This window comes from Odocoileus virginianus, chromosome 3 (genome assembly GCF_023699985.2).
Source record: "Odocoileus virginianus isolate 20LAN1187 ecotype Illinois chromosome 3, Ovbor_1.2, whole genome shotgun sequence".
Lineage (NCBI taxonomy): Eukaryota > Metazoa > Chordata > Mammalia > Artiodactyla > Cervidae > Odocoileus > Odocoileus virginianus.
Window position 1 is genome coordinate 48634131 of NC_069676.1, and position 23682 is coordinate 48657812.

The following is a 23682-nucleotide window of genomic DNA, read 5'->3' on the forward strand; positions in this document are numbered from 1 at the left end:
GACTAGAGAGGGCAGTTAGTGTATGGGGACATTTGAGGCAAAAGTATCCTGGAGAGTTGTAGCTTTTTCTGGGCCTTGACTTGGCTAAATCTCAGATTATCATCTAACCATCCCAACGTCTGCCTGGAAGTTGAGATTCTGATGACTTCTTTGCTGGATGTTGTGAAGAAATATGTTTATGAAATACTGTGTATCCCTTGAATGAACTATAAGAATGACAGGATCAAGACTTAACTGACATTTTGAAATAGTTTATTGGCATTACTGTGGCCTTGTGTCTACCAAAAGTGATAATTATAGTCCAGAGGAAAATACAAAATACAACCTCTATCTCTTCATCTTTCCACTCAAATGGACTTCAGTATTCAGTGACTATTTATTAGGACCTCTTTATTATTTTTTTCCAGATACTTTTTAAAAAATTTACTTTTAATTGAAGGATAATTGCTTTATAATGCTGTGTTGGTTTCTACTGTAAAACAACGTGAATTAGCCGTAGTTATATGTGTGTATGTACATCTCCCCCCTCTTTAGCCTCCCTCCCCTCTCGCATCCCACCCTTCTCGGTCGTCACAGAGCACCCGGCTGGGCTTGCTGCGCTGTGGAGCAGCTTCCCGCTAGCTGTCTGTTCTACACATGCTGGTGTATGCATGTCAGTGCTACTTTCTCGGTTTGTCCCCCGTCTTCTTCCCCTGCCGTGTCCATAAGTCCTTTCTCTACATCTGCATCTCTATTCCTGCCCTGCAAATAGGTTCATCAGTACCATTTTTATAGATTGACAGAAGTACTTTAATCCCTGTTCATGAAAACACATCGAGAGGAACATCTGTCACAGGTTTTACTTAATAAAAATTTTGCTAACTGTTACCAGAATAGTGGTGGTGATTGATTTTGTCCCCGGTGACTCCTGAGTAGCTCCTACTCAGCACATAACTCCCAGAACAGTCTTCTGATACCCGCATTTTCCTCTGTGTCCCCTTCACTCTGAATTGACAGTTTGTAGACACAGGGCAATACATCTTTCCAACACATAGGTGGTGCAGAGTGAGTCAGGTTCTTCTTAGGTCTCAGCTGCTCCTGTTAAGCAGAGCTTAGCAAACAGTAATTGAATAAGAAGGCAAAGCACTCAGAGGAGCAGGAAACAAGTACAATTTTATCAAAAGGATTATGCAGTACAACAAGGTCAAACCCTGCCACGGTTTGCTTTCCTCTCCCTTGTATTCCTCTTCGATCAGCAGAAGAGGCTGTTATCAGTTGTTGGCATTATGACTGGGCACATCCGTCCAGGGTCAAACATGCTGCAGTCTGCAAAGCCAGCAGCAGATTGCAGTACTCTGCAGTCCAGCCAGACCAGCAGAACTTGTGTAGTCCTGTGCCCTGTTATAAACTAGAATACCAAACTGGGGATGTTGCCTTAATGGGGCATTTGAGGGCAAAAGCAATGAAAACTTTTCCTGTTTCAGAACAAACTGTCCTTCCATAAGTGCTGCATTAGGAACATAGACCTGTGTTTTGTTTCTTAATGGAAATATAGTTTATTTACAATATTGTATTAGTTTCAGGTGTACTGTGTGATGCAGTTATACATATGTATTCTCTTTCAGATTCTTTTCCATTTTAGGTTATTACAAGATATTAAATAGAGTTCCCTGTGGTATATAGTAAGTCCTTGTTGTTTATCTATTTTATGTATACACAGTAGTGTGTATTTGTTAATACATAGACCTGTTTGGAGCAAGGCAAAGCCAAAGCTGGTCCTCACAGCATCATTAAATTCCGTTTTCCATGATATTTAATCTGTGCATGGACCCTGATGAACTAATTTTCTTCTGAAGTGCTGTATGTGTGGATATCATCTTAGAGTTGCATGTGAAATGGCAACTTCAATATTTTCAATAGATGCATGGAGATATTTAAGAACCAACTTACCAGTGAACATCATCACTAGGAGATCATTGTTTTGCCATATTAACAGAAACTCCCTTTGTGATTTTGCAGCCACGACAGCCCAACCCTGACTGGCGTTACTCTGCCTCCCTGAGGGCAGGAATGCACAGGTATGTCTTTCCCTCCTTCTTTTGCCAGAACTTACTGTAACTGTGTGAATCAGATAAACTCTTGTCTTCATAGGTCGGAAGCAGCTGTCAAAACTGAGATGCCTGAATACTTTGCCAGGGGAATACACTTATTTTTGTCTCCGTATCTGGAAGTGGTCAGTGCCAAATGCTTACTAAGTGCTGCCAAATAAGAGTGCCCTGTAAAGTCACAGACAGGCAGCTGTGTACTTTTTCTCATGAAAATTTCTATAAGGACGTAGTTTGAACTTCTTTTATCCTTTTTCTATCTATACTTTCTGACCCTCCCATAAAATGATAACTAACACTGATGCTTTGGGACTTGAGTATATTGTATAATACATGCTTATGTTGTCCACCTTGGTTTTCCATCACACATTGACTGTTATATCCTATTAGCCACATAATTGTTATTCTTGTCCGTGTTCACCCTTATTAGCATCTCCTTGTCTTTTCCATCTTGTTGCTGTCTTATTGCCTGCCCTCAGTGGCATGGACTCCTCAGAGGATGAGCCACGTGAAGGGCCTTTATTGAATATCTGGAGACCAAATCAAGCTTACTTCTCAATTAATCTAGAGTAATAGCATTACTCTAAGACTCAGATTAAATATAATTTTGCCTTCTCTACTTTGTCTCTTTGACAGTAATTGATTAACTACCATTATTCCCAGACCTGATCTAGTATTCATGCTACAGGGCCAAATAAAAGATTCATTATTTGTGAGTGTGTTTGGGAAACCAAATGGAGAGCGCCAAGCAACTAATATTCACTACCACCAGAATAATTTAGTTTTAAAGAAGAAATAAACTCCAGAGTTAAGCCCCTCAAAATATCTGGGCAACTTTTGAGTAGATCTTTAACCAAATCTTGATCAATTTCTAAAGAGAGAGTTTACAGAGTATGTGTTGAGTTAATGAAAAATTGGCTTTAACCCATTAAAAATGTATTAAATTCAAATAAGTCAGTATATTCCTAACCATTTTATTTCACATTGAGCAGAAATCATTATATTAGGTGCTCTTTCTGAACAAGAAGTGATCAGTTGAAGACTGAAGATCAGTAGTTAGCTTGATGAGACACTGCACTAGAATCTGGTTATAATTTTAGGCCAGAAACACTTGGGCAGATGCCATTATACTAGGTTTAAGAAATATTCTATTTGTTAGAAGCTATCTTATGCTTTTTCCTGCATCTGAGCTATTATGGTAGACTATATGATAGGAAAAAATATGGTTTATGTTACCAACTCTTTATCTCCCAGTTGAATTAGTACTTTATTTGAAAAGTACCAAAGCTATAAGGTTCACCTTTAAAACTACATTAAAGTAAAATGCTAAAACATATCACTTCCTTATTCCATTTTCAAGTGAAAAAAAGCCATATGTGCTTCTATTCAGGTTTCAACTAAGATGTCATAAGATTCAAGTAGGATAAGAAAGGAAATAAAAATTAAAACTAAAAGTTATTTATTCCTCACAGTGTAGTACATGGAACATATGTTAAGTTGTGAACTTAAGTAATACTCATCTTTTTCACGGATATGCTTGGCTTCCTGACCTTTCTAGCCTCAGATATTGTGTACCTGTCCTTTGAAAATTCTGCTTGAGCTGAGCTGGTTCCCAGGGTAGTTATATCTTCAGAGAGAATCTAATTGAATCCATAGAATTTGTTGGTAGGCTCCAGCAACACCTTCCACAGTACCTGAACGATATTAATATTTGGAAAAAAGAGAAGATTCTAGTATATAGATGAAGGGAAGAACAGCAATAGAGCAGAGCTTATTGAGTGAATTTCCACCAGATATGTTATTTGAAGTCAGAGAGTAAGAGGATATTGGGAATTCCCTGGTAGTCCTGTGGTTAGGACTCTGATCTTTCACTGCTCAGGGTGCATGAATCCCTGGTTGGGGAACGAAGATCCCACAGGCCACATGATGTGGCCAAAAAAAGGGAAAAGAATGTTGCATTGAGAGAACTTCCCCCATGATATTTCAAGTTTGTCTGCTCTGTTGAGTCACATGACCTCTTCAGGCAGTTGTCCTCTAAGTTTTACTTCGGTAACTTAATTTCCAAGGTGAATCAATGTCTAGTTTCAGAGAGTTCTCTTATTTTGCTGAGGGTTTTCTTGGGTGATATTTATTCTTAGGGTCCCATTCGTTCCTTTCTTCATCCAAAAAATATTTGAGAGTTTCATATGTGCTTACATTACACATACATAAATGAATATGATGTTCTCTCTGCCCATGAACAGTTTACGTTCTATCTCTGCTTACCTCTAAGGATCTCCCAGTTCACGTCTCACTCCTTTGCAGTATTTCATGCGGAGTTAATCTCTTCTGAATTGGGGTCCATGATGGTGATAAACTTTCTCTAGTCCCAGGAGATGTAGGGTGGGTTTTCTTTGAGGAAAAAATAAAGAATGATGAAACAGAAAATAAAGTTAGGAAATAATTGGGCAAAACTGGAATAATACTATAGTTACCAGCAAATAATGTTTGTGCTTTCCTCTGTCCTACAGAAAACCCAGAAATCAGAGAACCAGCAAAAGAAACTTGGGGCTTTTGAAAATAAGCTCTCTTCATCTGCTTCAGCATTAAGATGATAAAGTGGCATTTTTTTTAGCCCTCTGATGGGCTTCCTGTTAGATTTAATGAATACCACACGGCTTTAATGAAAACCAAAATTGCTATAAAGATAAAACACGTTTATCTTCTGCATGGTGTAGCGGGCAGTAAGTCAGCAATGCTTTTGCATTTTATGCAAGGTGACTGCTCAGTAGTAATTGCTTCAGTTTAAGCACGAGTAGAAATTGTTAGCTGCAGTCCTGCCTCCAGAGATGTAAGCACTTTCTGAGGGTGGAAGGAGAGCTAGAAAGACATTTATGGTCTGACTTTTATTTGGATCTGTGTGTTCACTCAGCTCTGTGCACCTGGAGGAGGCTGGCATTCTCCGGGCTGGTCCAGGGGGACCCGATCAGCAGTGGCCGACAGTATCCAGTGCGACACCAGGTAAAGACCCAGGGTCTCGCCCTTCTTGTTTGAGTTCTGGAAAGTCATCAGATGACCTGTTATTGTAAGACCAGGAATATCAGTGACTCTCTTTTAATTCTTTCTTCTTTTCCTTACATGCGTGACTTCCTTATGTACATCGTTATACACAAGTATTTTGATTTTCTTCTTAATGTACCTCAGTGGTTGGAAACAGGTAACAAAAGGGCGTGTGTGTGCATAAACTTCTTTTCTGTAATAACCAGGTACATGTCAAATACTTAGTCTATCTGAGCTAGCTACACAGACAAAATCTGGTAGCCTCATGCACAGAGATGACACTGTTAGCAGAGATCTTTTGGTTAAAGATGTTGGAAATCCACTCCAAGTAGTAAACAAAAGGGAGACTGATAGATTGATTAATAGATAGACTGATGAAATGGAGTTTCTCGTGGAAGTGGAAAACTTGTCAGAACCAAGGCACCACTCTGACTTCAAGTCTCAGTCAGGTCTCCTTCTTTCCCGACATCCACATCTTTCAGTAGACTGACTTTTATTGCCTTGACATGCACATTGCCAAACGTGGCCAATCTTGAAGTTTCTTAGTGCAGAGGACCAGTGGGAACTGATTCCTAATCCAAACTTTCAGGAAAGAGAATCTGCCAGATGACATCAAGAACCCAGTGGCTGGGTGAGCATTAAAAAATTTCCTCAATTCACATTTCCTTATTTTCCTTATCTTGCCCAGTCACTAAAGCAGTGTCATATAATGTAAATATGGCTTTGGAGACCCATCCTGGTGGCAATTTTCAGAAAGGAACAAATATAGAGATTCCAAATGTTGTCTAGCATAATCCTCTATAAATAGAACATCACTGTGGTGATAATAGTTACTAATTTTTGAGACACACTGTATCTAGACACTGTGCCCTGCATGATTTCATTTACTCCCTGAGACAGTCTTGCATGGGATTTATTATCTCTCTTTTACATTAAAGGAGCTAGAGACACAGAGAGGTTAAGAAACATACCCAGGTTCACATAGTTTGTAGTAGAGGTAGGATTCAAACCTAAGTGTGCCTAACTTCAAATCCAAGTGTATCTAGTTCTTCTATTCATAGCTTGACTGGCTTGCAAGAATCCACCCAAATTCGAATACACACACACACACACACACACACATATATATATGTATATTCACATGCATAACAGATTATATAAGTGTATGTGTAAAAAGTTCTTTCCAAAAATAATCTGGTGCCTTTCAAATGATTAGGCTGTGCAAGTAACATGTGCAGCTAAGGGCCCATTTTTGCTGGCAGCTCTTAAGAGTTTTTGTTGATTCTAATCAGCCAGCATTTGCTATTTATGAATGTTGTATAATTCAACTAAAAGTCACATTTGTCAAAAAAAAACAAACGCCTAAGTTAAAGCAATTCATTAAAGAGCTAATATTCCAGATGGCAAGGGGGAGAACATAAAATAGTTCATTGACAAATTTGCAACCCCAGTGCCAGTGATGGCATAATGTGGTGGAGGAGGAAGTGGTTTTAGACTGCCAAGCATTGCAGCATGGGAGGCATCTGAGAGGTGAGAACTGCTCAATCAAAGCAGTGCCATGAAATCATGCCCTACCATCCTGCCTCCATTTCAGGGTTTTTCTTGTTCTCACAGAGACTTTGCAGGTCAGGCTGGTGAGTCCAGAACTAACTTTGAATACATTCTCCCTTTCATTGATGGTGCTAGTTGGTGTATATTCCTAGGCAAGTGGGAAATAGGAACTGTTCATAGATTATTTTACCTGCATCTGGCCCAGGACTCTCCTTCAAATTCAAAACGATGTTAAGAACCCATCTTTAAAAAAAAAAATTACTGAAGTATAGTTGATTTACAATGTTGTTTCTGCTGTACAGCCAAGTGATTCAGTTATACATATACATACATTCTTTTTTATATTCTTTCCCATTATGGTTTATCACAGGATATTGAATATAGTTCCCTGTGCTATACAGTAGGACCTTGTTGTTTATCCATTCTCTATATAATAGTATGCATCCGCTAACCCCACACTCCCAAGCCATTCCTCCCCTAGCCCTGTTCCCCCTTGGCAACCACAGGTCTGTTCTTTTTGTGTGTGAATCTGTTCCTGTTTTGTAGGTAAGTTCACTTGTGTCATATTTTAGATTTCACATATGAGATCATATGGCATTTGTCTTTCTGACTTCCTTCACTTAGTATTATAATCTCGAGGTCCAACCACGCTGTTGCAAATGGCATTATTTCATCCATTTTTATGGCTGAGTAGTACTCTATTGTATATATATACCGCATCTTGATCCATTCATCTGTTGATGGACATTTAGGTTGCTTCCATGTCTTGACTGTTGTAAACCATGGTGCTGTGACACAAGGGTGCATTTATCTTTCTGAATTATAGTTTTATCTGGGTGTGTGCCGAGGAGTGGGATTGCTGGATCATATGGCAACTCTATTTTAAGCTTTTTGAGGAACTGCCTTACTGCACCAATTTACATTCCTACCAGCAGTGTAGGAGGAAGGAACCCATCTTGTTGACAGAAGATGGAAAAGGAGTCGCCATGGCTCCCCTTCCCTGCTGTCCTGACTGCTCTTGTGTAATCCCTTCCCCTCAGGGCTGTCCCTGGCTGTTGACTAATGAGTCACAGTTTTCATGGACTGAGCTGGACAGAGCTTCTGTCTTCCGAGGGTGACCTCCCCATACTTTTCAGCAAACCTCTGCACCAGTGATGGGACATTAGAGAGATGCTCCTCTGTGTTCTGCTCTGTCTTTTGATATTTTAGAGTTTTAGGACTCAAAATATGTTCTGCACTGTTTGGAGGGAACACAGGATAAAGATTTAAGATTATGGTTTAAAGTCAGATCTGAATTGAATTCCAATTCCAAACTTACTTGCTGGGTGAGCGTAAACAAATTGGTTAAATTCATGTTTTCTTTGTTACCTTACCTATAAATTGGGTATAATAATAACACCGATTTTATCCAGTTGCCATGATAACTGAAGAAGAAAGAACTGAATATAGCGCTTGACGTATAGTTTTAGTAAATGTCTAATCTTTTCACTCTTTTTTTTGGCATACTTTTGTTTCCTGTAGTCTTTGTTGTGGCCCTAGATGGTAGCATGGTGGTCAACATTCAGTAGTTCTCACTTCTGAGCCCAGATACAGACCCTCTAAAGTAGTCTGGATCATCCTGACATCTGTACAGTCCCGTTACACCTCGCCCCCCAACCCCAGCCACTCTCCTGGAGAATTCATCAACATGCTCCAAAACATTTGGTTGTTTTCATTCCTGAGTAGAGCTTGCCTTTCACGGATTCTGCTGCCCTTAGCGCTTCATGATGAAGGTGTAGTTGCTTTCAAAAGGCTTCCTCCTGGTGCCCGAGTCCCCTCACACTTGTGTCTGAGAACTTCTCTGGAAATAGCACCTTCTCACAGCAACCCCAGCAACACACAACCAGCCGTGGGAATAGAGAGAGGCCTGCTGTGACCCAGTCCTCCTTTGCATGTGTTCTTTGTAGTTGTTTTTCCTCCACGGATGAATCCTTTGGCTTTGTCATCAAACTGTTCATTTATTGTCACAGTCCACAGAAGCTGAGGCTAAAATGCCACGCTCTAAAGGGGTCAGTGGGGACATCACCAGGTGATGTTTCCCGCAGGATAAACAAGTCAGGCATTAAATCTGCTAATCCCAATTCCTGGCATCTTTCTCCAGCCTCACTTCTGTGCGAGCAGGCCTGGACCACAGGCTTCTTATTTCCTTAGCAGCTCAGTGAGACTGAGCTCCGCCTCAGCTCCCAGTTCCTCTTCAGATGGAGGACGCGTGGGGGGAGGGGCATTAAAGGGCCAGCCATTCACACTTACAGCTGTTTTAATGTTCTTTTTTTTTAAAGCCTAGCAAGCATTAACTTTATTATTTTTTTAAATTTTTTTTACCATCTTAATTAAATTTATTTATTTATTTTTTCCATTTATTTTTATTAGTTGGAGGCTAATTACTTTACATCATTGCAGTGGTTTTTGTCATACATTGAAATGAATTAGCCATGGATTTACATGTATTCCCCATCCCGGTCCCCCCTCCCACCTCCCTCTCCACCCGATCCCTCTGGGTCTTCCCAGTGCACCAGGCCGAGCACTTGTCTCATGCATCCAACCTGGGCTGGTGATCTGTTTCACCCTAGATAATATACATGTTTCGATGCTGTTCTCTTGAAACATCCCACCCTCGCCTTCTCCCAGAGTCCACAAGTCTGTTCTATACATCTGAGTCTCTTTTTCTGTTTTGCATATAGGGTTAACGATAACCCTATATGTTTTAACGTTCTTAGCGTGCAGTCTCTGAAGAGGTTTTAATGAGTGCCCTCTTGTGACAGTTCCTAGAGGGAATCCCAAGAGATTATGAAAAGACCGTCTGTACCTTCCAGAGAGCCAGTCTGGCTTCGGGGTCCCTGGCTGCTTTGCTTTCACACTGGTTCTTCCAGGCTCCTCTTTCCACATTTCATGGGATCTCAGGACTTACTCAAGGCAACAACAGTACATTATTTTTGGAGTGGGAGATATTCACTGTTTTCAAAAAGAGCTCAGGGAATTCCAAAAGGCACAGCACTGCCAAAGATAACATTATAGCTTTTCAAGCAACACCCCCAGGGACCTGGGGCTGAACTGTGAAAGGTTAATTAGGTAGGTGAGGCAGCTCAGGCCTTGAGGTTTAGAGTGACTGCACAGGGTTTCTCCAAGGATGGCTCCCAAAGCCACACTGACAAACACCTGTCAAATCCGAAAATCTCGGGCAGAGGCCCAGCCATCTGTGTTTTAAGGGGCCCTCTAAGTGACCCTGATGAACCCTAAGGTTGAGGACTGGTCGAGAGTTGAGGGTAAATATTCCTGAGGTTGTCTCATACCTTTGGAGGCTTGGACACAATGCAATGAAGGCCTCTGTTTATGCGTCTGTTTATGGTTCTTACTAGAAACAGTAAGCCTTCCGCATATCAAAGGTCAGAGTAACCCTATTTGAAATCTCGCTCTTCCACTCAGAGGTTGTATGTTCCTAGGACTGTTATTTTTCTGAGTCCCAGTTTCTTTCTTTTTGAAATGGAGATAATAGTGTCTACCTTATAGGGTTGATGCATGAGTTAAATGAGACAGTACGCATATCTGCAGAGCCTGGAGAGCAATGTTTAGTAAACGATGGTTATTTTTAGGATTTTTCAAGGTATGAGTCTACCTTTCAACATCAGAATCTAGGTCTGAGTTGTTCTGAGTAGTCTCTGTGGGAAGGCTTTATTATAGAGCAGACTTTTTAAAAAGCACCATTTTGTGCCCTTGGGGGATTGTTTTTGCCCTGGTTTGCTGCATCTCTTTACTCTGTGGAAAATGGACAGTTAACGTGCCCTACTTTTATAGGGAGATTCATGCTCTTATTTGTCTTAGGGATTCCCACCTCCCTGACAAAATCAACTCCCCATGGAAGGTCTCCACAGAGACTTCATCTTTGATTCTTCCCCAGAAAGAAGCCATGATCCTTAAATTTGGGGGAATCCATTTAGGAGCACTGCCAACATGAATTTTTCCACTTTTTGAGTGACTGCAGCCTCAGGCCTTGTCCGAGAATTTAAAAAGCATGCTGTTCCACTAACCTGCTCACCCTTAACTTCTGCTGTTGTCATGGCAACAATAGTCCTGGGAGATGTCTGCATATCTTTATCAGGAAGGAAAAAAAAATGAGATCAGTGATCTATGTGGGTGGGGCAGCTCCCTCCCATCAATATTCTCCACTCTCACCTTGCATCTCACAGTCCAGGAGTGCCATATTGCCTTAGGGTTGCTAGTAGCGGAGAAAAATAAGTCCTTGTATAAGATACGCTTTTACTCTCTTGGTCGTGTGGAGCCCATCAGGTCTGTTGGAGTTCTCTGTGTAGCTTATCTTGTGTGTTCTGACCTGGCCTGGAGGGCCGGAGCGAGGTGTTGTGAGAAGGGGAATTAGAATCCTCTACCCAGGAGAAGCCAGGAAGTTTGTCTTTGCTAGCTCCATCTGTCTGGTACTTTCTTCAACTCCTTCTTAAAGAGCACTTGGTACTGCACTTGGCACCTTCTATTTTTAATGGTCATGTAAATAAAAAACTAGAGGGAAGACTTCCTGCTTTTTCTGAAAAGTTTCTGTTGAATAAATAGATTCTGAGATAGCTCTTTCTCTCCGCCCTGTATTCCCCACACCACTCTCATTTTTCCTACATCCATTCTTGCAGGCTCAATAGGCAGAATACAGTCAGGGTTGGGGCCATGATACATAGTAAAAGAATTTCTTCCTTGTCAGAGGCCCACAACAGATCCTGTGCCTCCTGAAAATGGAATCCCTTGTGCACTGAGATGTGTGCTCCTGAGCATATATTTTGCAACTCAGGACCTTCAGATTATGAGACTGACGCGCTGCCTACTGCGCTAAGGAGGCAGATGTGGGCATATGTTTTGGAGAGGGAGAGTGTGGTGAGGAGAGAGGAGCAGCAGGAACTGTTGCCTTAGGCCACAGTTTCCTTCAGCCACACAGATGCAGAGAAGCAGCTAATGCAGGGCCAGGAAATGGAGGCTGATTACAGTTCCCTTGGTTATTATTGATCCATCTAACGAGCCTCAGGAGGAGTGCAGTCTGGTTCCTGCAAACTTCATCATGAGAAACAATTTTTGCATATGTCTTTAGAAAATAATACACTTTATTCTTCTTTTATTTGAGTGTTGCATGGAACAGGAGAGTTTCTGAGTAACCTTCCCTCCTAGCTTTCTCTACACACTGTCCTTGGTGGCTGAACTTTTAAGTCCCTTTTAGAAAGGGAAATTCAAGTTCCTGCTGGGGAGATGTCCAAAGACCACAAGGAAGGGGGCGTCACCAACTCTGCTACCTGACTTGGCTCAAAGATGACAGGCCACCTGTGTGTTTGAGAGCTCTGTGGGGAAGCAGAAGTGTTGGGTGAGAGTCCACACTTCATTCTGTGGGACAGATTTCTTGGGTTGTATGGAACTGGTGGGCTTGGAGCTCTTCCCGGGGAGGTGCTTGGACGAGAAAGACCTATTTATGGCCAGGGTTGAGAGCAGATGGGTAGCAATAACTTGTAATGCCTTTCAGCTTTGCAGCTCTAGCAGGCATTGCCCTCAGCCTCACTGATTCCAGTGAACTAGAAATAAAAGCTAGTCCCCAGCAACAGCATGGATCTTTAATGACAAATATTTTCAGAGCAACTCACCCCAGATTCCAAAAGAACTTGAAAAGTTCACTTTCTCAGAGGCAGTCAACTTTGCAGTTGAGAAGGTCACTGCCTAATCTGGAGAAACACATTCAGGTCAAGCACTGGCTGGAGACCAGGGGCCTCTAGGGGAAGGTCATAATAGAGTTCAGTGCCAGGAGGCCTGGAAGTGAGCCTGTGGGTTGGAGAGGAGCCCCTCTCTGCCTCAGGCCTCAGAGCTTGTTACCCACAGTCAGAGAAAGGACAAGGAGCAGAGATGGATGCCGTGTCACTCCCAGCTCAGTGAGACCAAGAGCTTCCTCGGCAGCTCCCTGCCTAGAAGGGTCTGACTCCAAGGCAGCGGGCTAGGTGAAGGATGGGAGAAGGCAGTCGTGATGGTAGTACTAAAGGAGATAAAGGGGGGAAAGGTGCTTGTGCTTAGTATTAAAAAAGGAAATGGAGAGCTTTGTAGAAGTCAGATTCAAGGTTAACTATAGAAGGTTAGGATAGGAAAAGGTAACTTTCATGAAACCAAATTTGAATCCATAACATAACAGAAATAATGAGAAGTCTGTTGTTACTAGAGTTGTGTCCTTTAAGCACTGAATACCAAACAGAGTACCCTAAGCCTCCAGATTATAGCTGCAATTGCATGTGAAAAACAACCAAACAAACTTCAAAAGTAAGTACAGCCTGTCCTGTACAGAAGGTCAGAACAAACAAGTTTGTTGTTGATGGTCCAAGAAAGCCCGCCAGCTTGGGTTTACTTCCAACATCGGCCCGGTGTCCAGAGCTATTGCTCTAGGGCGACATCATGGGCCACACTGTGCAGTCAGGTGACATTCCCGCTCTTATTTTCTTCAACTCTGCATCACAGATACTGTCTTACCCAAGTACACATATGTTATATGTGTTCCCTTGATCACCTGCTGTTACCTAAAGGTCTGTGACAAGGCTAGAAGCTTCAGCCAGTGTAAGTGACTTACATTAGATGCACACCAAACTCCATGTCAGAGTTTTGTGGGGAGAAGGGCATCACTGGATGTGTAAACAGACTGAGGTGGATGCCCTTGAGCCTGGGAGCTTGGCGCCATGTTTGATGAGCCAAGGAGAAGTCCCCTTCCCTCAGCTAATGCCTATCTGTAAGGAGATGTGGAGGGTCATTTGGTGGGTCTTTTGTCATTGAAGTTTCAAAGTCTTTAAATCCCATCCTGTTGCCCCCTTGGGCTGTGGGAAATGTATTTTAGAACAAGAGAAAGGAAGACTTGATATGATAGCTATTATTTATTGAGAACTGTGATAAGCACTTTATATGCCTTGCCTACTTAAACAAAACAGAAATTATTATTCCCTTGTTCTATATTAGGAAAATTGAGGCTCGTAGGAATTAAATGACTTCCTTATATTCATCCTTTTTTACATCTAGTGTTTTTTGCTATTATATTCCCAGTGTTGAGCTAGCTGTCTAGTACATGATGGTGCTTAATAAATATTTGTTGAATTCATCAGTGAATAACAATGGCTAAGGCAATATTCGAACCCATGTCTGCCTGCTTCTGAACTCTATGCATTAAATGACACACTACAGTTACTTTGTCCCACTTGCCAGGTAAAGGAAATAGTTTGGTAATTTGGAGAAAATTGTTCACTGTCTGAGCTCCAAGGCAAACTGTCGGGGTCTAATTACTTTCCCATTTCTGCTGTAATAAGTTCCCACAAACTTTGTGACTTAATACAAATTTATTGTGTTATAGTTCCGGAGGTCAGACATACAAAATGGGTTTTACTGTGCCACAATATAGGTGGGTTCCTGCACTATGTAACAAGGATCTGCTTTCTTTAGTTTCCAGTAGCACGTTCCTCATTTCCATCTGAGCCCTCACTGGCAGCATCTTTCAAGACCTTATTTCCACAACAGTCTGTTAGTGACACTTTGGTATTCCCCAAGACAATGTATGTTTTCCCTACCATCGTCCTCACTTCTGAGTCCTCTCTAGCAGAGTCATTAATGTCCATATTTCTACTAACAGCCTTTTCAAGGTAATCAAGACAGTTTCTCCATGCTCCTCAAAATCCTCAAATCTCTGTCTGTTGCCCAGTTCCAAAGCCACTTTTATATTGTTAGCAATTTTCACAGCAACAGCCCACTTTCAGATCCCAAAATCTATATGAGTTTCTATGGCTGCCATAGCGAATGGCAAAACTAGGTGACTTAAAACAGTACAAATTTATTACCTTATAGTTCTGGAAACCAGAAGTCCACAATGGGTTTCCCTGGGTTAAAAACCAATGGATTTGCAAGGCTGCATTCCTTCCGGAGGCACTACAGGAGGATATGTTTCCTTGTCTGTTTCAGCTCTCAGAGGCTGCCTGCATTTCCAGGCTCAGTGGCCCCTTCCTGCATCTTCACAGCCACACAGAGCATCTGCAGACCCCACTCTCTGACTCTCCTATCTCGCTCTTTCCTTCGTGAGGACCCTTGTGACTACATTGGGCTCACCTAGATAATCCAGGATAACCACTCTAGCTCAAGATCCTTAATTTAATCACATATGCAAAGTGCTTTTCTTTCTTTCTTTCTTTCTTTTTTTTTAACCATGTAACATAACATAGTCCTAGGTTCCAGGAATTAGGATGAAGGCATCTTTGTCATTGTTTAGTTGTCCAGGTGTGTCCAACTCTTTTTTGACCCCATGGATTGGGATTTCCCAGGCAAGAATACTGGAGTGTGTTGCCACTTACTCCTCCAGGGAAATCTTCCCAACTCAGGGATCGAACCCTCATCTCCTGCCCACGTCTCCTGCATTGCAGGCAGATTCTTTTTTTTCTTTTTTTCCATTTATTTTTATTAGTTGGAGGCTAATTACTTTACAATATTGTAGTGGTTTTTGCCATACATTGACATGAATCAGCCATGGATTTACATGTGTTCCCCATCTTGAACCCCCCTCCCACCTCCCTCCCCATCCCATCCCTCTGGGTCATCCCAGTGCACCAGCCCCTGAGCACTTGTCTCATGCATCCAACCTGGACTGGCGATCTATTTCACACTTGATAATATACATGTTTTGATGCTGTTCTCTCAGATCATCCCACCCTCGCCTTCTCCCATAGAGTCCAAAAGTCTGTTCTATACATCTGTGTCTCTTTTTCTGTCTTGCATATAGGGTTATTGTTACCATCTTTCTAAATTCCATATATATGTGTTAGTATACTATATTGGTGTTTATCTTTCTGGCTTACTTCACTCTGTATAATGGGCTCCAGTTTCATCCATCTCATTAGAACTGATTCAAATGAATTCTTTTTAATGGCTGAGTAATATTCCATGGTGTATATGTACCACAGCTTCCTTATCCATTCGTCTGCTGATGGGCATCTAGGTTGCTTCCGTGTCCTGGCTATTATGAACAGTGTGCAGGCAGATTCTTTACCGCTGAGCCACTGAGGAAGCCCGTGGACATCTTTGGGGCACCGTTATCCTGCCTGTCTCAGGATCTTCCATGAGGCAGAGGTGGCTCTGTGTGTCTCTGTGTGTGTAAGTTTCAGTGTAGGTGAAGGTAAAGTTAGGTGCAAATTAGGACCCTGAAGAAGGTGTAGTCAGTGTGAACTAGACTTTAAAGGCCTTTTGAAAGCTATAAATTGGCAACAGTGTGCTGGAGATGAATTCATCACCCCCTCCCTCTCCAAATCTTAGCTAATTAGGAATAGATGCATAGGACCGACTGAGAGAATCAAAGTTCAGAATCAGGCTTGTTATTGGTAAAGAAGTTCTGGAGACTGTGACAGGGCTTTCAAGTTCCTGAATGCAAGGGAAGAAGTCAAGAATGGAAGAACTCTCCCTCGGTGAGGAGGGGCACTTGTCCTGGTTTGATTACCAAACAGAGGCTGAGCTGGAGCAGACAAAGAATTAGGTAAGAGCTATGTTATGAAAGAGGGCTTCTCTGATAGCTCGGTTGGTAAAGAATTCACCTGCAATGCAGGAGACCTGGGTTCGATCCCTGGGTTGGGAAGATCCCCTGCAGAAGGGAATGGCTCCCCATTCTGGCCTGGAGAATTCCATGGATGGAGTCCCAAAGAGTTGGACACGACTGAGCAACTTTCTCTTCACTTCAGTTCACTATGTCATGAAAGAACAGTAACTGTTGATGTTAACTTGGCCCAATCAGGAAACACAATCTGAGGAATTCCCCACCAGTCCTGTGGTTAGGACTTGATACTTTCACTGCCTGATTTGATCCCTGTTTGGGGAACTAAGATCCGGCATTGCAGCCTGCGGCACAACCAAAAAAAAAAAAAAAAAAAAAAAGAGAGAGAGAGAAATATAACACATTTAAACTTTAGCTTATGATAATCTCCCCAATGAGACAACTTTTCTGAGAAGAGTAAGTAAGAAAGTGGAGCTAAACGTGAAAAGTCCCTTCCTTGCACATTGCTATGAGGTTGGGAGGACGGTTGGTGGGTGTTACCTCCTCTGTGGGAAGAGCTGGAAATGTGGAGAGAGGAGGAAGGTCCCCACTTCATTGTTACGTTAAGGGATTTGACGTACTGTTTTGTCCCAGGCTTAAGAGTATTTTCCCAAGAGTCATGGAGCAGTCAGGAGAAGACAGGCCTCTTTGGGTCCATTCTTAGGAAAGAGTCCATTAAAGGCCTGGCAAAGTCACTGCCCCCAGGGTGATGCCAGAAGGCAGGGCACTGCCCATCACGTGTCCTGTATGTGTCTAGCATCTGTGTCTAGGTGAAAGCAGATTAAAATATATATCTAGGACTTTCTTGAAAAAGAAAGTGTAGAGCCTGATCCGTGTATATGTATGTGTTGGGAGTTGTGGGCGGGAAGGGGTACTTGAGTCACTATTTCTAAATGTCACCATTCCTCAGGGATGCCTCCTGAGTCAGGAGCAGGGGTCAGGGTGATTGTAGGCCAATTCTGTGGATACATATGCAGTCAGGATTTGTTTGTTTGTTTTTTAGGAGCACTTTGCATAACAAATCTATTCTCACACTAGCTACCTCCTTGAGGTCCTAACAGGCTAAGCACTTCCAAAGCCTAGAGCGTCCCAGCACCCTCAGCAGCTCTGACTGGAGACTAAATCAGCCTCTTGCTTCTGACAGTGATTAGCCAGGAGACCCATGGAGGAGCCTCCTTAGAGGCCGGCATCCCCTGGAGGCTCCTTGTGTCACTAAGATGTTGATCTGACTGCTGTCCCTCAATCTGCAGCCAGTGGGGTTTGTTTAGTCAACAATCAGTGTCATGTCCATTTCCCTCTCTTGGACCAAGTGTAAATTGATTCTAAATATCTGCCCGGGGGAAATCTCTGTAGGGAAGATGAGCGTTTCAGTGTGCTGTCTCTAATTCTAGGCACTTAGAGTATAAATTAGCTTCCTTGGTCTTTTCTCACTCAAGGTCACAACCTTTCCTCCAGGGTACTAATGTTCTAAATGGTTGTGATTTGAAGGGCACAAGGAAGGTCCTTACAAAATCCACCTGACAGACAGGTCCTTAGAACTTTACCATTAACCACCACCACTATCAGCATTCTCTTTTAAAATGCCCTTTCTTTCATTCATCCATCCATCCATTCATATTTCCTCTTCCTCTCTCTCTCTCACACACACACACACATACACACACACACAAAGAAGTATTAGACTATCCTGTCCAATGAAACTTTCCTTGGCTTGGCTTTAATGTAGAATTTGGTTGGAACTTCCTATATTGTCATTAAACAAGCATTTGTTAAGTATCTTCTTAAGGCCAGTCTCTGTTCTAGGTGATGGAGATAAAATACTAAATCTAACAGCCCTGTTCTCATAATCCAGTGGGGGAGACAGAAATGTAAAGAAATAAGATGGAAATATTACAGTGTCAGGACCGTAATAGTGCCATGTAGAGGCAGGTCCAATGAGGGGAAGGAAGGGACAAACCACTAGGGCCTGTCAGTCCAGGATGGGACCCAGAGTCTATCTGTGTTGTAATCCATACAAACCCCATGTAAACATGGTCAGCTGGTTCATGTTTCCTGAGAGGGACCTCCTAATTTTTAACAGGGCCCAAACCCTCCCTCAGCAACCATGAATAGCAGATATGTTGTGGGAGCCCAGAAGATGGAATTGGAAATTTAGGGGACCAGGTCAGAGAGTATGTGACATTCAATACTGTATTGAAGGATGGTACATAGATTGTGGGGGAAAAGTTCTGGCCAAAGGCAATAATACATGTACCACCAAACCAGAATAGATAATATCGGTGAACAGAATGAATACATTTGATGGGAAGGGTGGCGTGGAAGACTGTTGGGAAATGAGATCAGAAAGACTAGAGTCAGATTTTCTTGGCCTTCCACAATCCTGCTAAAGAAGGAGAACTTTCATTCACTTGCTAAAAGTGGAGAGCTGCCTCAAGGTCTGTTTTTTTTCCTTTTTAAGAACAGAGCCTCTATTGAGCCTCTTTGTTCTGCTGAATCTGCAAAAACTGTCCTGTAATATGTCACGACAAACTCATGAGCTATCAAGCTAATGTTTTTCTTCACCTAAACCAGGAGTTAGAAACTCTTGAGTGTCTAGAAATGTGGGACCAAGAGGGTAATGAATGCAGCATTTTTGTAAAAGGGACTGGCCTTGGAAATGTTCTTAGGTAATTCTCCTGGACTTGGTTTAATCATGTCTAAGAAAATGTGGAATGAAGGGAAGGCTTGTTTAAATTTTGCCTTGTGTTAGCTTTTTAAGGGAGGCAGTGTGGCATTGCATAGTCCCTCTGCTCCCTGTGGGACCACTTCATCATTGTGCTTCAGATTTATTAATGTGTAAAAAAGGAAAGACTGTAGGCTGCTGTAAGGATTAAATGAGATGATGCCTGTGAAATGTTAGCACAGTGCTTAGTTCAAGCACTCAAAAGTGTTACTATTTTCTCAGTTTTAATACTCCTGGCACTTAGCACAGTAAACAGGATTCCCAGTGTCTTTGTTAGAGGAAATGGAATGGTCTTGGAGCACACAGAATCAGAGATGGTGGTAGAGGAGAGGGTTTCTCCGATGACAGTCATTCCCCTGCCCTCCTCCCTGCAGTGTTCTGACAGCACCTCCATTTTACACCCTCAGTGCAGAGATACCATGGCTTGTCTAGAAATGGTTGCTCAAGGCTGCAAAGTGACACAGCAACACAGAGCCTGGGATTGCTGCCAAGTTTTAAGAAGCGCAGATTGTGACAAAGTAAGGGAGGGAGGCAGAGAAGAAAAATCTGAAAACCGGAAGCAGTGTTCTTGCTGAGTGGCACAATGATGGCTCACACAGGCAGTGTGGGACAGGCAGAGTGAGGGGCGGCGGTGCTGCAGGAGGAACCCAGTAAGGGACTCCAGGGTCCAGGCCAGGCTGCTGCATGGGACCCTGCACTTGGAAAAGGCCCTGTTGGGTTTAAGTCTCTGCTTTTGCCATCTTGAAGTTCTTAATCTTTTTTTTAACATTTTGCAGTGAACCCTGAAAGTTATGTAGCTGGTCCTGGGTCTAGGCTACCTGGGCCAGGGACATTTTGTCTCAGCTAGTTTTTTTGAGCTAGTTTTTTAACTTACAACTGACCAAGTAGACTGGGTTAGTAGTCTGTTTTTAAAAAATTTTATTTACTTACTTATTTTTGGCCATGCTAGGTCTTTGTTGTTGAATGGACTTTTCTCTAGTTGTGGCGAGTGGGGGCTACTCTCTAGTTGCGGTGCACAGGCTTCTCATTACGGTGGCGTCTCTTGTTGTAGATCACGGGCTCTAGAGCCCTCAGGCTTCAGTAGCTGTGGCGCAGGGGTTTAGTTGTTCTGCAGCATTTGGGCTTTTCCTAGGTCAGGGATCGAACCCATGTCTCTTGCATTCACAGGCAGATTCTTTACCACTGGGCCACCAGGGAAGCCCTAGTATTCTTTTTAATCTCTCTCTCTCTCTAATTATAAAAGGACAAACATGATAACAAATTAAACCTGTAAAAACTGAAATAAAATGAGTAGCACCTCATTCCTTTTCTCCCCAGCAATAACCACTAAAAATGCTTTAGTGTGTATCTCCCAGTTTATAGTTTTTTGTTAACTATAAACTATAAAGTACTATATTATAAAACAATATGCATTTACATTGTTGATGTAAATGTTAAACAACACAGCATCATTTATGCGAAAATATTCAAGTTTCCCTCAGGCCCACTCCCCTTCAGTGAGGCAACCACCATTAACAGTTTTGTCTGTATGCTCCAAATATATTTTTCGAATAAACTTTATTTCTTTAGAGAAATTTTAGGTTCCTAGAAAAATTGAGTGGAAAGTACAGAAGGTTTCCAAATGCTTCTGTCCCCACACTGCACAGCCTCCCCCACTATTGATAACCAGACCCAGAGCCGTGCATTGTTTCACCTATACTGACACATCATTGTCACCACTCAGAGTCCATAGTTGATATTAATACTAGAGTTCAGTCTTCCAAATATTTTTTCAAATTAATTTTTAGTTACATAACTGATGTATGAATGTGTTTTTTATGTTTATTAAAAATAAGTAGGCTTTCAGAAAACAAAACGGGATAATTTTATGCATATGAGTATATAGCTTGTTTTTATTTTTTAACAAATGCCTTTCCAAGTCACTACATATAGACCTGTCTCCTTCTTCTTTAATAAAAGCATACTGTGTTGTATGTCTATATTACCAGTTATTTACCAAATTCCCTTTGGTATATATGTTTTTTGAATAATGCAGTACACTTTCTATTTTTTAAGTTTAAAAATATTTTTTAATTGTAGGATAATTGCTTTACAATGGTGTGTTAGTTTCTGCTGTACAACATTGTGAATCAGCTACACACACACACACACAGACACACATATATATGTATACATATATCCTCTCCCTCTTGAGAGTACATCTTCTTATGCATATTTTTTGTGCTCCTAGTATATATAGGATAGGGTATGAACATATCAAATTGGCACTCTCATATCTGGGGTTGACTGCACTTGTTATACACTCCCTCTAACCCCCACCTCTATGTCACTTAACTCACTGGTACCATCTTCCAGGGACTTAGCGCTCAGGGTTGAGAATCCTGGAGCAGAAGAAAGGAGAGAATTTATTTGTGACTAATAATAGTAACAGCTCACCTGTGTTGAGCACTTAAACGATGTTTTATGCACTCAAGCCGCATATTGTTCTAAATATTTTGTGCTGTGCTTAGTCACTCAGTTGTGTCCGACTTTTTGCTACCCCATGGACTGCCAGGCTCCTCTGTCCATGGAGATTCTCCAGGCAAGAATATTTGAGTGGATTGCCATGCCCCCCTCCAGGGAATCTTCCCAACTCAGGGATTGAACCCAGGTCTCCTGCATTGTAGGTGGATTCTTTAACGTCTGAGCCACCAGGCAAGCCTGAGAATACTGGAATGGGTAGCTTATCCCTTCTGCAGAGGATCTTCCCAGCCCAGGAATCAAACTGGGGTCTCCTGCACTGCAGGTGATCCTTTACCAGCTGAGCTACCAGGAAACACTTTATTTATATTAAATCTGTTAATCTGTATAACCACCTCAGAGATAAGTCTGTTATGATACCCATTTTATTTTATTTTTTAAAAGCCTTTTATTTTATATTGGAGTACAGCCGATTACCAATGTTATGTTAGTTTCAGGTACACAGCAGAGGGACTCAGTCATACATATACAAGTATCCATTCTCCCCAAACACCCCTCCTATCCAGGCTTCCAGGTAACACTGAGCAGAGTTCTGTGCTGTAGAGTAGGACATTGTTGGTTATCGATTTTAAATATAGCAGATTACACCTATTTTAATACTTAGGAAATTGAGACACCTAGCGTTAAGTAAGGTCACACATCTGTCTAGTAAATGCCAAGATCTGAAGCAAGGCGCTTTGACTTCTCAGCCTGTGCTCTTAACCTCTACACACACTCTCTCTAGAGAGTTTAATGCCGTAACAATGTCAGAGTTTCTCTACATTGTTTATTCCTTAAAACAATATTGTATTTATTCATTTACTTGTCTTGTTCCACACTGTAACTGTCTGATGGGAGGGTACCTGTCCAAGTATTTTTCATAACCCTATACCCTAATGTCTAGCACCATATCTGCTTTATTGTATGTAATAAATAAATTTAGTTGAATGGATAACAGTGCCTCTGGGAGGTCGCTACTTCTTCCATTTTATAGATGAAATTACAAGTCAGTGTCACCCACATAGTATAGTAGAAAATAGTAGGAAGCAGAATAGCAGAGCTGCAATGTGAACCCAAGGCTTTTGATACCTAATCCAAGGTGCCGTCCACCTTGTCTAAGCTGCTTCCATTCTGCCTGTTTCAGAGGGCTCTGGAGAATGGTTCCCTACCTAGCAACCGTTTCTAAGCTGGAAGACTTCACAGCTAGCTGGTTTTAATGATCCCTGCGAGGGGCAGAGCCTGATGAGAGGAAGGCTCTTGGAAAAGAGTTTCTGGAAGCCCTGCATCCGGGAATCAGTTGTTAGAAGGGTCAGGTTCCTTAGAGGACTACCATGTAGTAATAATATGTATCCTTTATTTCAGTTCTGCATGCTAAATATTATTCTGTGTGATTTATGAGCGGTGTCTCTTTTTAATGATCACAGTCCCATTAGATGGATATTGTTATCTTTGTTTTACATGTGAAAGAATACTGAGAGGCCAAGTGGCTTGCTCAAGGTTACACTACAAATAAGTGCTAAAAGTAGGATTCAACTCAAAATGTGTGACCCCTAAACATTCATTTCAAGCATTCTCCTACCCTTGGTTATAAGAGAAGCTGAAGCAGGGGGCATTGGAAGAAGAAATTCCCCTCCCAAGACCCTGGAGGACATTGGTGATGAGAAAATAAGGTAGAGAAAACCATGTAGTCTGAGCCCTCTTAGGTGAGAGGGGGCGGGTCACAGAAGAAACGTTATTTATTTATTTTTTAGCTGAGTATGGAGAGCTAGGGAGATTTGAGACCAGCCATTCCAGTTTTTGAATCTGGGTTCTCAGCACGTGATATCTTTATAGTCTTAACCTAGAAATGGCAGAGTTATTTTGGGCACAGAGCAAGAGCTGTGGCTTTAAAAATATGCCACTGTATTTATCTCTTCCGCTTCAAGATTACTGAAAATTAGCCCAGCTGTGGCCTCAGGCACCAAACAGCCACACAGTCTTCTTCCAGATCACTCAACCCACCCAGGGTGGCTGAAACAGCCAGAAGTGGCAGCTCTGGGGAGTGGCTATCAGATTAGTTCTCCATCACCAAGCCTACTCTCTGATCACACAAGCACACCATCCTTTGCCAGCTACTGCAGGGATCAGGATGCGAGGTCTGTGAATCAGCTCAGCTCTGCCTTCTCCCCCATCCCCAA

General features: G+C 42.1%; 1 protein-coding gene across 10 annotated transcripts in view; it reads left to right on the forward strand.

The window, feature by feature from the left end:
- LOC110148446 (protocadherin alpha-C2) overlaps window positions 1-23682 on the forward strand; it is a 187734-nt gene that overhangs the window by 152726 nt on the left and 11326 nt on the right. For 9 of the 10 annotated variants that reach the window (XM_070465499.1, XM_070465497.1, XM_070465498.1 and 6 more), the window contains exons 2-3: window positions 1999-2057; window positions 4996-5084. In XM_070465499.1, coding sequence (XP_070321600.1) covers window positions 1999-2057; window positions 4996-5084 — 148 coding nt within the window. Of the gene's footprint in view, window positions 1-1998; window positions 2058-4995; window positions 5085-23682 lie in introns of those variants that run through there. The other variant, XR_011486873.1, reaches the window with a different exon arrangement.